Source organism: Anas platyrhynchos, chromosome 6 (genome assembly GCF_047663525.1).
Source record: "Anas platyrhynchos isolate ZD024472 breed Pekin duck chromosome 6, IASCAAS_PekinDuck_T2T, whole genome shotgun sequence".
Taxonomy (NCBI): domain Eukaryota; kingdom Metazoa; phylum Chordata; class Aves; order Anseriformes; family Anatidae; genus Anas; species Anas platyrhynchos.
The window spans coordinates 13,041,357-13,054,126 of NC_092592.1; the positions used below are offsets into that span (position 1 = coordinate 13,041,357).

At 45.5% G+C, this 12,770-nt stretch overlaps 1 protein-coding gene across 3 annotated transcripts; it reads left to right on the forward strand.

Annotated features, from left to right (window-relative positions):
* The first annotated feature begins 854 nt into the window (after window positions 1-854).
* On the forward strand, window positions 855-11,025 carry NCOA4 (nuclear receptor coactivator 4). 3 transcript variants are annotated; one of them, XM_027460659.3, is made up of 10 exons: window positions 855-988; window positions 3,920-4,073; window positions 4,515-4,655; window positions 4,779-4,867; window positions 5,339-5,447; window positions 6,047-6,118; window positions 6,799-6,945; window positions 7,161-8,165; window positions 8,471-8,560; window positions 9,244-11,025. In XM_027460659.3, exons 2-10 carry the CDS (start codon window positions 3,933-3,935, stop codon window positions 9,247-9,249), a joined length of 1,800 nt encoding a protein of 599 aa, XP_027316460.1. In that variant the 5' UTR covers window positions 855-988; window positions 3,920-3,932; the 3' UTR covers window positions 9,250-11,025. The 3 variants fall into 3 exon arrangements, with proteins under 3 accessions (XP_027316460.1, XP_027316461.1, XP_012961201.1); XM_027460660.3 differs by having other exon boundaries at window positions 6,802-6,945; XM_013105747.5 differs by lacking the exon at window positions 855-988 and adding an exon at window positions 2,049-2,265.
* The last annotated feature ends 1,745 nt before the right edge of the window (window positions 11,026-12,770 follow it).

The following is a 12,770-nucleotide window of genomic DNA, read 5'->3' on the forward strand; positions in this document are numbered from 1 at the left end:
CAGTTGGTAACTGGGAAGATGTAATTTCTGGCCATCAAAGAATCTCCTGTATCTGCAGAAGCTTATGTGTGTATGGAGTGGTCACAGAGATGTTTCTACCAGCTGAAGCTTTGGAGGCTTTCAGGAGAGAAAAATTAAAGGGGGAAAAAAAAAGGCAGATCAAGTTGGGTGAGGATTAAAATGACTGTATCAGTGGTTTTTACTTTCATTACATAAGTGAAGTACGTGTATAAAGTACACACGTACTTCCCTCTACCATTTGGGACTGCCAGCTGCTGCCTGCCCAGGACCAGCCTTGGGGGCCAGCTGGGGATGGACGTGTGTGGGGCTGCTAGAAGGGGACGAGGTGCAGGCCCCAGGGGCAGATGCTTTCCCGTTTGCCTGCAATGATGCCTCTTCTCTCATTTCTGCTGTGCTGTGGGTCCACTGGGGCTGCCCTGTCCCGGCTGTCGGACAGCCCTGGTGCCAGCTCAGCTTAGTAAAAGTAAATTATGTTATGGGGTGCTGGACGCAGGCATCAACACAGCTGCTTCCCTCAGATTATTGTCATTATTGAAGGACGTCTGGTGCCTGGAACATTCTTTTGGAGGCTGTGCATAAGCCCTGTCCCATTTGCAAACAAAATCGTTGTAGTAGCGAGCGTTCCTCAGGTGCGGTGGTGGGGCTGGTGCCGAGGCACAGGGTGCAGAGACCCCGCTCCCTCTTCAGAGGGGGCAGCGGGGCTGAACCCCCCTGCCCGTGCTGCCGGGGGCCCAGCTGCCCCTCCCTCCGTGCCGCCGCCCCGTGGGGCTCCGCCTTCGTCCCCTCAGCGGCGCCGCCGCCATTTTGTGTCCCCTCGGCCCCGCGCCCCGCCCGGCGCTGCAGCCGCTCCGCCGCGCCGCCAGGGGGCCGAGCGGGGCGGGCCGGGGCGGGGCTCTCGCGAGAGCGGCCCGGGGTCGCCGTTGATCCGCGCCGCCGCCAGCCCGAGGGAGCGCTCCGCGGCCGCACGGTGAGGGACGGGACGGGGGGAGCCCTGCGCGGGGCCGGGGGGCTGCGGGGCTGCGGGTACCGGCGGGCTCGGGGCTCAGGGGCGGGCTGAGCCGGGAGGCGCTGCGCGGCCGGGGGGCTCGGGCACGGCCCGGCGGCTGTCCCCGGGGCCGGGCGGGGGCCGCTCCCCGCACAGGGCCCGGCTCCCAGCCCCGCAGCGCGGCACCCCCGGCGGAGGCTCCGCACAGGTGGGCGTCTGTGGCGTTGGCGCCGTGCTCGGGACGGCGCTTGTTGTTTTTGGATTGAGATGGGAATTTCCGAGACTCGGCTCTTACGCCTACGGCGCTGCGCTCCCTGCCCGCAGCCCCCACGCGCCTGCCCCGGCACGGTCCCGCCGGGGAGCTCCTGGTTCGGTGGGGCGGGGGGGGAGCGAGGGGGCCTTGGGGTCAGACAGGGAAACCGCATGAAGGCCGGGCGGTGAGCCCTCGGGAACAGCCTGGCCCTGGCAGCGCAAAGAAATCATTCCGTAGTATAAATAGTCTCTTAAACGCGAGCTTTGTTCGGGGCAGCCTCCCGGTAAGGGCTCGGGAAGGTCATCTTTTGAGGGTTTGCGCCGTGCATTGGCAGTGGGGAACAAGGATCTCCTCAGCAGCAGCTGGGGTGGCTGTGCTGGAAGGGAGAAACCAGGGAAAGCAGTTCTCTGCCGGCTGTGTGGGAAGAAAGGTTGTCCTCTGCTCCCAGCTGCACTGGGCGTAATTACAGCCTTAGAAAACAATTCCTGGCCAGGAGCTTGAGCTACAAAGAAAATCAAAAGATCCCAAGGCTGAGATTATGCAGAGCAGTACGGGGGGTGAAGCTGTCAGCACCAGGTTTAGCCGAAGGGGTTTTGTAATACCAGTGCTCCGCTGAAGCTTTTGGGTACTGAGAAACAGCCAATTTTTTCTCCCCTCCCCTGTAAGGACAAGTGTTTTATGAGCAGCAATTACATTATCTTCAAGCCTTGTTCAGGCGTGTTGTTGTTTTCCAGCCCCAACTTCTCCCCCGATTACGTGCAGGGAGCCGTGCTGCCTTATCAGCCGGTGGGGCTGCCGGCTGCGCCCTGTGCCTCTGGGGCCGCCGCTGGTGTTGGGGGCACAGCGGGGCCTCACCGCGTCCCAGGGGACGGGGGAACCGAACTGAGGAGCCAGAGCCGGCTGTCGGCCTCGGCTGGGACCTGCTCGCAGTGAAAGAACGGCCATTTTAGGGGGGCTGCAGCGAGGCTCCGGTGGTGCCAGAGAGAGGCTTGTGCACAACAAAGAGGTAAAAGAGAAAGTATTTTCAGAGATCGTATGGGGACCGCGTGGGAGTTTCTTAAATTTGTTTGTGCCAGGATGAAGTTGCTAATCTACACTGTAAAAACTGAAGCAGCTTGTCTTCAGGCATCCTGCAGAATTCCCCAGTGACATAAATTCAGAAAATGCTTACATAGCAGTGCGGTATACTTTGCTCGGACTTGGCATTTGTAGATACACTCTTAACGTCATTTGCACGACAGCCCTTTAAGTGCATTATTTATGCTGTAAGTAAACAAGGCAATTGCTCTCAGCCTTTCAGACTTTGACTGTGGTTGTTGCACAAGAATATAATAAAATATATATATATATTTTTTTGAGTATACAACACCTTTGAATATATCTCGTGTCGTTCTTTTCTTGGCTGGGTATCTCCCTGCCTTTGTGGTAATAATTTTAGATTACTTCTGAGAGCTGGGCTCCCACTTAGGTTTTCCTGCAGGATGTACGTCAGACAGTGGATATGTATTTGGATCATACAGGTACAGCCATCCAAAACAAGAGGGGCAAGAAGCAGCTGTGTTGGTTCACGTTGTATTTTCTTGTTGTATTCGTGTTGTAAACTGCAGTTTTTGGATTGCAGTTTGTGCAGTTGTGGAGTTTGGCAGTTGCGGGCTAACTAGCTGCTCAGTAACACGAGCTGTGTGGTCTTGTTGTATTGGAAATACTCTTTGAGTTACCTCCAGTGGGGTGGTGAAATCTGTAAAGTACTTTGATTGATAGATGTAAACCTCTTAATTCTGCTGATGGTTTCCATAGCTGTTATTGCTGAGTTTTAACATTTTACATGGGGTGTTTTCTATAAATCTTAAGTTCAGAGATACTGTGAAATTCTTCAGAGATCCTGTGAAACTGAAGAGGAGAATTGAAACTCTGGGGTAACAAATACCCATTGTTTAGAAAACACGTTTTTAATGGTTCTTCCCATTTTTCGCTTAAAATCTATATTTAGTTTTTTCCCTTATTTCCAAAATCCTTACTAGCATAACTTCTTAGAAATTTTGTATCTGAGCCCTGTTGAGGATATGCTGAAGCTAAGAAAGTTACTAAGGCTGTGACCATAACAAAAATAATGGGCAGCCACAGTAACTTTTGGCCTTTGCAGCTTAGTAAAAAGAGTGGTCTGTGTGTCAGTGCTTGGTTTTTGAGCTGATCAGACTGTAAGAATTTTCTTATTTATGAGGGAATTTAAGGGAGCTGGTTAAATTGCCTGCAGGTGAAAAAAGGATGACTCAAATAGTGGCTGCCCCTTGCCAGGCCATTCTTCCCAGCTCCTGCAGCTCTGCTGAGCCCTGCTCGGATCAGCTCCCGAGTGCTGGAGTCTGCTGGCTAGGCACAAATGCCAGAGGAATGTGAGAAGCTGGGAGGATTGCCTAAGCTCCTGTGGTTGGACCTGTTGTCAAGAATCTGTTGGTTTTCCTGTGGTTGCGTAAATTCCCTGGGTCAAGGCGTTTCAAGAGACTGGTGTCAGTTGCACAGAAAGCTTCAGTTGGTGTAGGGTCTTAGGCTGTTTTGTTCACCTTAATAGCGAAGCAGTGCAGATGGTTCTTCATGTGATGCCCTTCTTCTTCCCTTAAAGAGGAATAGAAACTATTAAGATTTTTTTTTTGGTCCTATTTTAGGAATACTTTAAGAATGAGTCCACCACAAGATAGAAGTAGAAATTCCTGCAGCAGCGAGCCACTGGCGAAGTGCCTTCAAGCAAAGAAGGACTTGGAAGCAGCTATATCTGGAATTGTCAAGGCTGAGCAACAGATTAAAGAGAACTGGCGGGAGGTAATTTTTAATTCATTAGAATGCATTAATAACTAATATGACTTTGATGACAGTTTTAATTGCTCTAGAGTACTTTATCATATGATGATGATATGAAATCTCCCTAGAGACAGGCAAGTATCATGGTGTGTAACTTGGGTGTGTTTTTGATAAAGTTACTCCTGTGCTACCAGCTTAGGCACGCAGAATTTTCTGTAGCTGTTGGCTGAAACATCAGAAAAGAGAGAGATTGCAAACAGCCCTGTTATTTGATACTCCTTCAGAGGTAGCCTTGGAACTTGCACTGCCTTGTGAGTCATGTGCTGTGGGCAACTGCGGTTAGCGTTTGAGAAATAAATTGGTACAGAAATACCACTTCTCTGTGGCAAATGTTTTGTAATTAGCACAGTATATGCTTGTTGTGTGACAGATATTACAGAAGTGGTGCCCGTTGCCTTACAGGTAAAAGCTAAGATTCACAGCCACATAAGTCGCCACCTGGAATGCCTGCGCAGTCGTGAAGTTTGGCTGTTCGAGCAGGTAGACCTCATCCAGCAGCTGAAAGAGGAAGCGTTGCAGCAGCAAGCTCAGCAGCTGTATTGGGTAAGATCTGGCTGCAAATTGATTTTGTTGCACTGGGATTTTTAAACAAATTGTCTCTGCAAGTATTTTCTCCGTTGTAACTTGAGAAGCGAAAGCAGTAATGTGTGTTTTGTCTTTGTGCAGTATTTGGGACAGTTCAATTGCCTTATTCATCAGCTGGAGCGCTCCTACAGTAACGAACTAGCAAACCAGATTTCAGTTTGTCTGGAGAGGTAAATATTGTCTCTGCAAGCTAACACAATTGGTATTTATTTTGACTTATGAATTTAATCCAGTTTGTGATTCTAGGAGAACTAATAATAGATCTAATTCATAATAGTTAGTTCCTAGAAGTAAGATCTTTAAAGCAGTCTGAAGTATGATTCCTCTCATCTTTATCAGATTGAAAAACCCAAAACAGAACCATGAAAAGCAGTGGGCTTGGACGTGCAGACTTTTTCAAATATTAACTGTTGAAATATGAAGGAAAAACTTGTGTTTTGTTGGCTGTTTACTTCATGGTTTGTGAACAGGCATCTCCCTATTTTTGTGCAAACAGTAAAAATCTTTTAGTTAATTAGTGCCAAGTCACTTTGGAAACCTTCTTATGAAAGATGACTGATTTCCCAAAACATGACAGATGACATGTAGAAGGTTGCAATTTTCTTTTTAACATTTCTGTAACTACCATCTTATTCTTTCAGACTGGAGAGTCTTACTCTTAAACCAGAGGAGTCTTCTGTCCTGAATTTTGAGGCTGACACATCCTACCTTCGCCAGGCTATTACCTCATTTGGTTCAATTAAAACAATGGTAAGCATCAAGACTTTTCCTGGACTGCAATACTTCATACACACACAGATATGTGTATATATAGGCAGTATTGCAATATATCCCAAGTAGTATTTCCACTTTCAGTCAGAGCTTGAATAAATCTTGTGTACAAGTCATGTAGTTCTAGCTATGTAATATATACACGGTGGTTTATTAATTATGCACCTAATTGTGATTTTCACTGAGCTTAGATCTAGTTTTGTATATGTTACTTCAATATTTTGGCAGAGACAGAGGGAATTATGGTTCCAGCAAGTGAAAAAATTAATGATAATATTTTCTTTAGATGTTAATACTTACATTGCAGAAAGCTGTCTGTGATTTATAAATGTTTTGGGATTCTTATGTAAGCAGTGTATCTTCTGTATTATTGGAGATAATTCTCTTAAAAGGCAGTAGAATGGGAGCAGTATTTTTAGAGCAAATCTTTGTGTTTTTTTTTAAATATTGAGAAAACGATTAGCTACAAAGAGCTGACCAGCTGCAACTGCGCTTTACTTCTGCTTCATTGTAGAAATCATCCTTGAAACTGGACAAAATTGAGATTTAAATTGAATTTCACTCTTCTTTCCTTATAGCAAACCTCAGAGAGAGAGAATGCTTCTCCCTGGTTCCCAGGGCAGAATTTTCCCCTAGTGAACTGTGAGCAGGTAAGATTAGAACTTGTATCTGTGAACGTTTCACTGTAAGCAATGGTAAAAGGAGAACTCACGCATAGTATGTTAGCTGGCTTGAGAAATGACTTTTGTTTGTTCAGACGTTTGAGCAGCCAGGAGCAGTTGCTGTGGTAATCATTAGTGATCTGATGTTCTAGCTGCTCCAGGAGCAGACACGCAAGGAGGTACATGAATGTGAATTTGGAGTTTGATTGTCAGTCCAAGTATTTTAACTGAATGTTGTCACATCAGGACTTGGAACTATCCAATGAGGTTTAATCCAGGAGTTCACAGGAAACAGGATGTTGGGCTCTGCTCAGAAACAGTGTCAGTGAAGATTCAGAGGGTAGCAAATTAGTAACAGGAATTGAGGTCAAAAGAAGTGTTATGGCTGGATTATGCATCAGAACTGTGCTTTGTAGAAGTTGTCTTTTCCTTTCTTATCATTCCCTCTCTGAATAATCTAGGATCACAAAACAATCCATTGGTGTGATAGCTTGTAGTCATACAGGTGATCGAAGATCTTTTTTTTGTTGTTGTTGTTTTAACTAGAAGGAACTTTGGGTTTTTCTTTTGGTTCAGAAATACTGATGTGCGGTATTGCTCGTTTTGATGTTCACCATCAGTTGCCTCAGCAATTACACACTTCCATAACCAAGAATGCTTTTTACCAGCAGAAAACATTGTGTGGGACAGTGGGTGCCTCGCTTGCTGACTGGTTACTTGGAAGCAGACCTGTGGGTGTTTGCCAGGCTCCATATGTTCCCAGCACCAATCTTGAAGAATGGGTTACCCAGAAATGCGTGTCGGAACCCAGCCAGGTACGCCTTTCATGCACTAATCTAGTTTAACAAAGGGGACAGTGGTTAGAGATGCAGCACGGTGGGAATTAAATCTTCATTACTTCTCTTTACTCTGCCTTATGCTCCAGTAATACTTCTGCACGTACCAGAATATTCTATGATAAAATTGTGGTAACACGTACTGAACGTTGTCTTTTAGTGCTAATAAATGCATTTTTATGTGTTTTTACTAGGATTTAAGTTCTCCCAAAGTCTGTTATTTTGAGCAAGCCTGGGGAAATCTGAAAGATTTGGAAAACTGGCTCCTGCAGAATCAACAGCACGATGTTGCTGGGAAGGCAGATTCCCCTGCTTGCAAGGACGCCACCTCTACTTTCAACTCATCCTTTTCCATGGAAAAGGTGGAGGAGTTGGAATGCCTGGAACAAGAAGAGGTGGACCTGTCTGACTGGCTGCTTACGCCTGAGGTGGAAAATGGAAGTAGTGCTTCAGATGAGAAATGGAAGTATGAGTTCAAACCTTTTAGGGAAGAATTTAATATGAATGATTGGCTCCTCAAAGCTGAAACGTGCACCAGTTGTTGTGGCAGCCAGGTCAAAAGTGTGGAAATTGAGAACCTGGGAAACCTGAAGTGCCTGAATGAGCATCTTGACGGAAAGAAATCACCCACTACATCTGCCGTAAATGTTTGGCTTCTTCAGCATCCCCAGGCCCCTTTCAAAGTGGAAGATGTGTGCAAAGCTAATGAGCTATGCACCAGCTTTTCAGAATGCGTCTGTGATGAAAACTGTGGAAAAGTGGCTCTATGTAAATGGCTTCTGAAGAAGGAAGGGAAGGATAAAAACGGAGTTCCAGTAAGCCAGAAAGCTGTACCAAACCCTGAGCATGAGAAGACAAAGTCCCTTGCCAACACCTGGCTTAACCCCTCACAGCAGCTCGCAGGGGAGCCTGTTAGCGTAGAGAAAGTGGATTATTCAGCAGAGATAGCAGAACCATGGAAAGTGCTGCTCGAAAGGCCTCTGACAAGCTGGCTAGCCAAGTCTGAGCACAAAACAGAAAGTGCAGAAGAAAAGGCAAGCAGGGAAAAAGCAAATAGTTTCAAGAGTCCTTTTGTAGACCTCTTGGCTCCATTCCACCTCCCCTTGAACGTAAACAGTTGGGTGTTGACTTCCAAGAACCTAGAAAATGCTAACCCACCTCCAGTGGAAGATAAATGGCTCCTACGCAAGAAAGCACAAGTGAGCATGCTCCTAAGTTTTTGCTACTGCTGTGTTTTAAGCTCTTTTAGTGTTTTCAGCAATTATTACTTAAATAATTAAGTAGATGAGGCCAGTGTTTAACATACGGAAAGAATTAATTCTGAAGTGTAAGTAGTCTTAACTAAAATGAAGTTAGTCTGAAATGAGTCTTAAATGAAGAAGGTATTAATCTCAAAGGCTCAGGATTCAGTTTTATCTTCTTTATGAACGCCTGACAGAATTTGAAGAGGCACTAGCATGTCTTTATGTTTAGCTATCCGTAATTAAAGTGATTTCTTTTCCAGGAGTTTGGCCTTCCTACAGTTTGTGACCTTTTTGCCTGTATGAAGCTCAATGGAGATAACGAAAAATGGCTGTATCGCACTCCTTTACAGGTAGGATACACAGAATGAGTACCTGAGCCTAAACATAAATTTGGTACAGAACAGAGGAGGCAGCAGCTTTCATCTTCAGAGATCTATAGAAGTAGTATTTAACAGCATCAAGATCAAAAAAGGACTAGATGTAGAGCTTAGTGACATGGTTTAATGGTGGATTTGGCAGTGCTTGGTTAGACTGGGCTTGCTGATTTAGAGGTCTTTTCCAGCCTAAATGATCTCTGTGGTTCTGTAAAACTTCCTTCCCATGCACCTTCTTAGCAGCTTGGGCCATTCTGTTTTGTTCACTACTCCTCTCTTGATTCCAAGCCAGGAAGGGAAGTTGACTAGATCACGATTAAACATTGATATTTGGTGAAATCTTGGTAACTTCTGTTGTAACTAAAACACGTAATTCATCTCTAAATGTCTAGGCGACTTCTTTCTTATTTTGGTAGTGTATTTGCACCTGATACCATGTTTGTCCTCTCTGCCAAGATTAACTCTTAATCATTGTTCTTAAAAATGACAAAAGGCATTCTTCTTAGCAAGCAGGTGTTATCAACCCCTAAAAGGCAAGATACCGAGTTCTAGAAACTGTTCTAGATTTTTTTCTAGTGTCTTATATGTGCTTTTTCCAGAACTACTGTTTTCTGTGTATCATAGATTGAAAAGAATAATCCTATTTTAAATTTGTTTAGATGTGAAGAACTGGAAGCATTGAAACTGTCCCCTTCCTGCTGATCAATCGCACATCACGCTGAGTGACTGCAGCCAGCTGATTTCTTGTGTTTGTGTTTGGCCATCTGCTTTTTCTTCTAAAATAATAGCAAAAAATATAGGAGTTATGGTGCAGAAGATGCCTCTTTGTTATGATTAATTCTGAAATGTACACCCACTGAGCATAAGCAATCTGACGCTATAGAGGTATTAGTAAATTGGTATCTGTTCTGGGACTACATGAATCTTCTTGTAATGGATCATCAATTGAAGTATACTGAAGCCAATGCAAGTATAAAGCAGAATCTCTCTGGTGCTGTCAAATGTCCACCTTTGGCATCAACTTCAGAAATGTTGCATTTACTTTCAGCTGCTACAACTTTGATGTGGGTTGGGTTCCAGCTTACTGGGGTTGTGAGGTAGCTTAGGCTGTCTTTGGAAGCAATTTTTTTTATTGAGCAGTTGTTTACTATAAAGGTTTTGTTTGCATCGTGTATCGCTGTCTCCCAGCTGAGTACGTGTAGTCTAGATTTTGAAAAATACATGAATCTGTGGGACCTGACACAAGACAGGAGACTTGGAAACATAGTTCTAAAAGAAAACTTTCTTGCAACTTTTTGAGCCAGTCAGAGGACAGGGTAGACATGGGTTTGTCAAAGAAATAGGGCAAAGTTGGATTGATGGGCTTTTCTAGAGTATTCACTTTCAAGCATCAGTAGATCCAGAACCTACTGTGTCCCCGGCCTTCAGTAACTATTTGAATTTCCCTGAAACAGCTGTAAAACGAAACGTGTATGTTTCTGCTAGTTTTAGATAATTCATAATGAACTTCTGTTGACTAAACCACTGGAAAACAGGCATCTTGGCCATGTGGCGCTTAATGGTAATACTTGGGGAATCAGATGCTTTCTCATCAGATCGATGTTTTAATTGGGAAGCACTAACTCAGCAAACTGTGGATCCCACTGTCTGTTCCACTGTAATGTTGTAGCTGTGGAATTCTATTGTTGTGCATATAAAAGTGGGATTACAATAATTCTGATCCTTATAGCTGTGGACATATGAACACTATATTTAACCTTTTGAGTCCATAGGAAAAAAAAAAGTCAGATGGAAATGTGGATCACATCTGTCAGTTTGCATGAAAAACTGTGAAGTTTTGTAGTTTCTGGTACAGCTTCCACTCTTTACTCTTAATGACTACAGAAAATAGCTCCCCCTCTTCCCCGTCACTGAAGCCTGCCTGAAAATAAAAGTGATTTCAATTCTTTGCAATGCTGTAGGAAAAAAACTAGCAAGATCCAACACGTGACCACATTCCTGTCTGATACAACCTGTGTATTTGAGTTCTGAGACGGGTACACTGCACATCTGCAAGTAGACCCCAAAAGGGCTTAACATCAGCGGACCACTAGAGGCTTGTATGTTAATAGTTGGGGCTTGCTCCTGAAAGCAGAAAGATGGTTTTGAAGTTCCTTTTCCCCTTTTGAACGTGTCCTTGTTGCTGCACAGGAAGACCGCACTGTGACTAACTCCAATAATAGCCTATATTTGATTAGCAGTTGAACTTACCGAAGGTGACTGAAGTGCAGCCCACCTCCTGTCATTCCTTGTAGTCCTCATCGTGTGCTACCTTGTCAGTTTCATTGTAAGCCTTTCAGACTTGGGGTATGTATTCCTTTACTTATTAACTGACTTATCACTAATTGATATTTATGTAAAACATCGATTTAGTCTTTTCCATTAAAAATAATTGCAGCCAAGGTGTGTGATATGGCTTCTTTGTAAGGTGGGTAACAACAGAGCGCCGAGGAGACTCGCCTGGTTAACGGATGCTTGGAGGCTGCCGCAGCAGCGCGCCCATCCCAGAGCAGGGCTCACGGCTTAGTTCTCTGTGTGGCCGCTGCCTGCGTGGCCGTGCAGTCGGCTTTCCCAGCCAGGGAGCCCTGGTGCACTCCTGGCAGGCAGCCTCCTGTTGGCCTGTGCTGGGACAGAAGGCCTTGGACACTCAGCTGGTAGGGCTACAGCACCCGGCCTTTATTCAGGAGCTGCAAGAGACAGATTTAGACAGAATGGTGCGTTTGAGTCTTACTGCCCTGAGTATTTAAGGAGGATTTATGGATTTTTTTTGTTCTAATGTGTTCCAGTCCTCTTCTGTGGCTGGCAAATATACCTTGTCTGGCTGCCCAGTTGAAAGTTAGTCCTTCTCTAGCTCTTATGCTGTCCTTGTATTTGAATATCAGACTGACATATTTTATTTCTCCTTTGAGGATTTTCTATTCCTTTAAGCTGCTCTGTACCCTGAAGAGAACATTCTTGTGAGACAACACGCAGCTGGGCCTGGCAGCCTTCCAAACAGGATAGCCTGAATTTCATTTGTGGGTGTGTGCACATACACGCACGTTTTTTTCCAGATGTACTAGAGCTAGCCTTAGAAGCAGCTACGTGTGGAACTCCTCAGCATGAAGGCTGAATGTACAGCTTTCAGAGACAAGGCATAAATAGTTCACACAAGACAAAGTAGCAGGAGCAGAGAACACTATTTGTGGCTTCACAAGTATTTGGAGAGGCTTTTTTTGAGTGAGCTGAGATTATCAGTGATGCCTCCTACTGAGGAAGAGGGGTGCTCCAACACCCAGTTCCACAGCTGTTCCAGGTCCATAAGGGAGGAGGGGAGGTTTCTTTCCCTCCCTAAGCGTTGCATTTCCCTAACAAATGGAAACTCGAACTAGCTTCTGTGCAAAATAACCCACCCGCTCTGCAACCACATAGTGCCTACTGGCAAAAGCAGGGAGCAGCAGCTCCGGGGGGGGGACAAGAGCCTGGTCCCAGCCTGCTGCATCCCAGCACCAGGGCTGCTCGAGGGGCATTACGCATGGCTCCTGGAGGGGATGTAAGCCCAATGTTAACGACACCGAGAGCACTGAAACAGGCTCCAGTACCCTCTGGAATCACTGTGGTGCCTGGCATGCATGAGCACCACTGCTCGCAGTCCACAAGGCCCCATTTAAAGCATACCAATTTCCTAACTGTCCTGCTTCACTGAGGAAGTTGAGCTTGCTCGGCCATGCCTAATGATTTTTCAACAACTTCTCCCCAGCTGTAAGAGAACTCACTTGCTGAAAGGGAATAGAGAAAGAGGGGTTTGCCTTGCTCCATTCCTCAGGCTACACAAAAGCAGCTTTACAAAATTCATCCAGTTTTCCCTACACTTGTTACCTTAGACTCCCTCACTTGCTGCCACCGCACGGAACGGTGCTGTAAATCTATCAGAACTCTATCAGCAGAACTTGATGCTGTGACTGGCACAGCAAGCAGATAAAACAGCGCCCTTTGGGACAGCTGAGATTTCTGATGCCCACAGTTCTGTAATTCTCCATGGGAGGACTATGGCTTGCTAACTGAACCCTACATTTGCACCTTGCTTTTACTTCCTTTTACTCCTACTGAACTCAGGTGCGCTTTTGGTCACAGCTTGAAGCAGCAGCAGCTTTACAGTGAGTGGGCA

Coding starts and splice junctions, on each gene's coding strand:
- NCOA4 (XM_027460659.3), top strand. CDS start 3,933: ATGAGTCCACCACAAGATAGAAGTAGAAATTCCTGCAGCAGCGAGCCA. Junction 6,119..6,798: donor CCCTAGTGAACTGTGAGCAG/GTAAGATTAGAA, acceptor GCTTTTTACCAG/CAGAAAACATTGTGTGGGAC. Junction 8,166..8,470: donor TCCTACGCAAGAAAGCACAA/GTGAGCATGCTC, acceptor TTTCTTTTCCAG/GAGTTTGGCCTTCCTACAGT.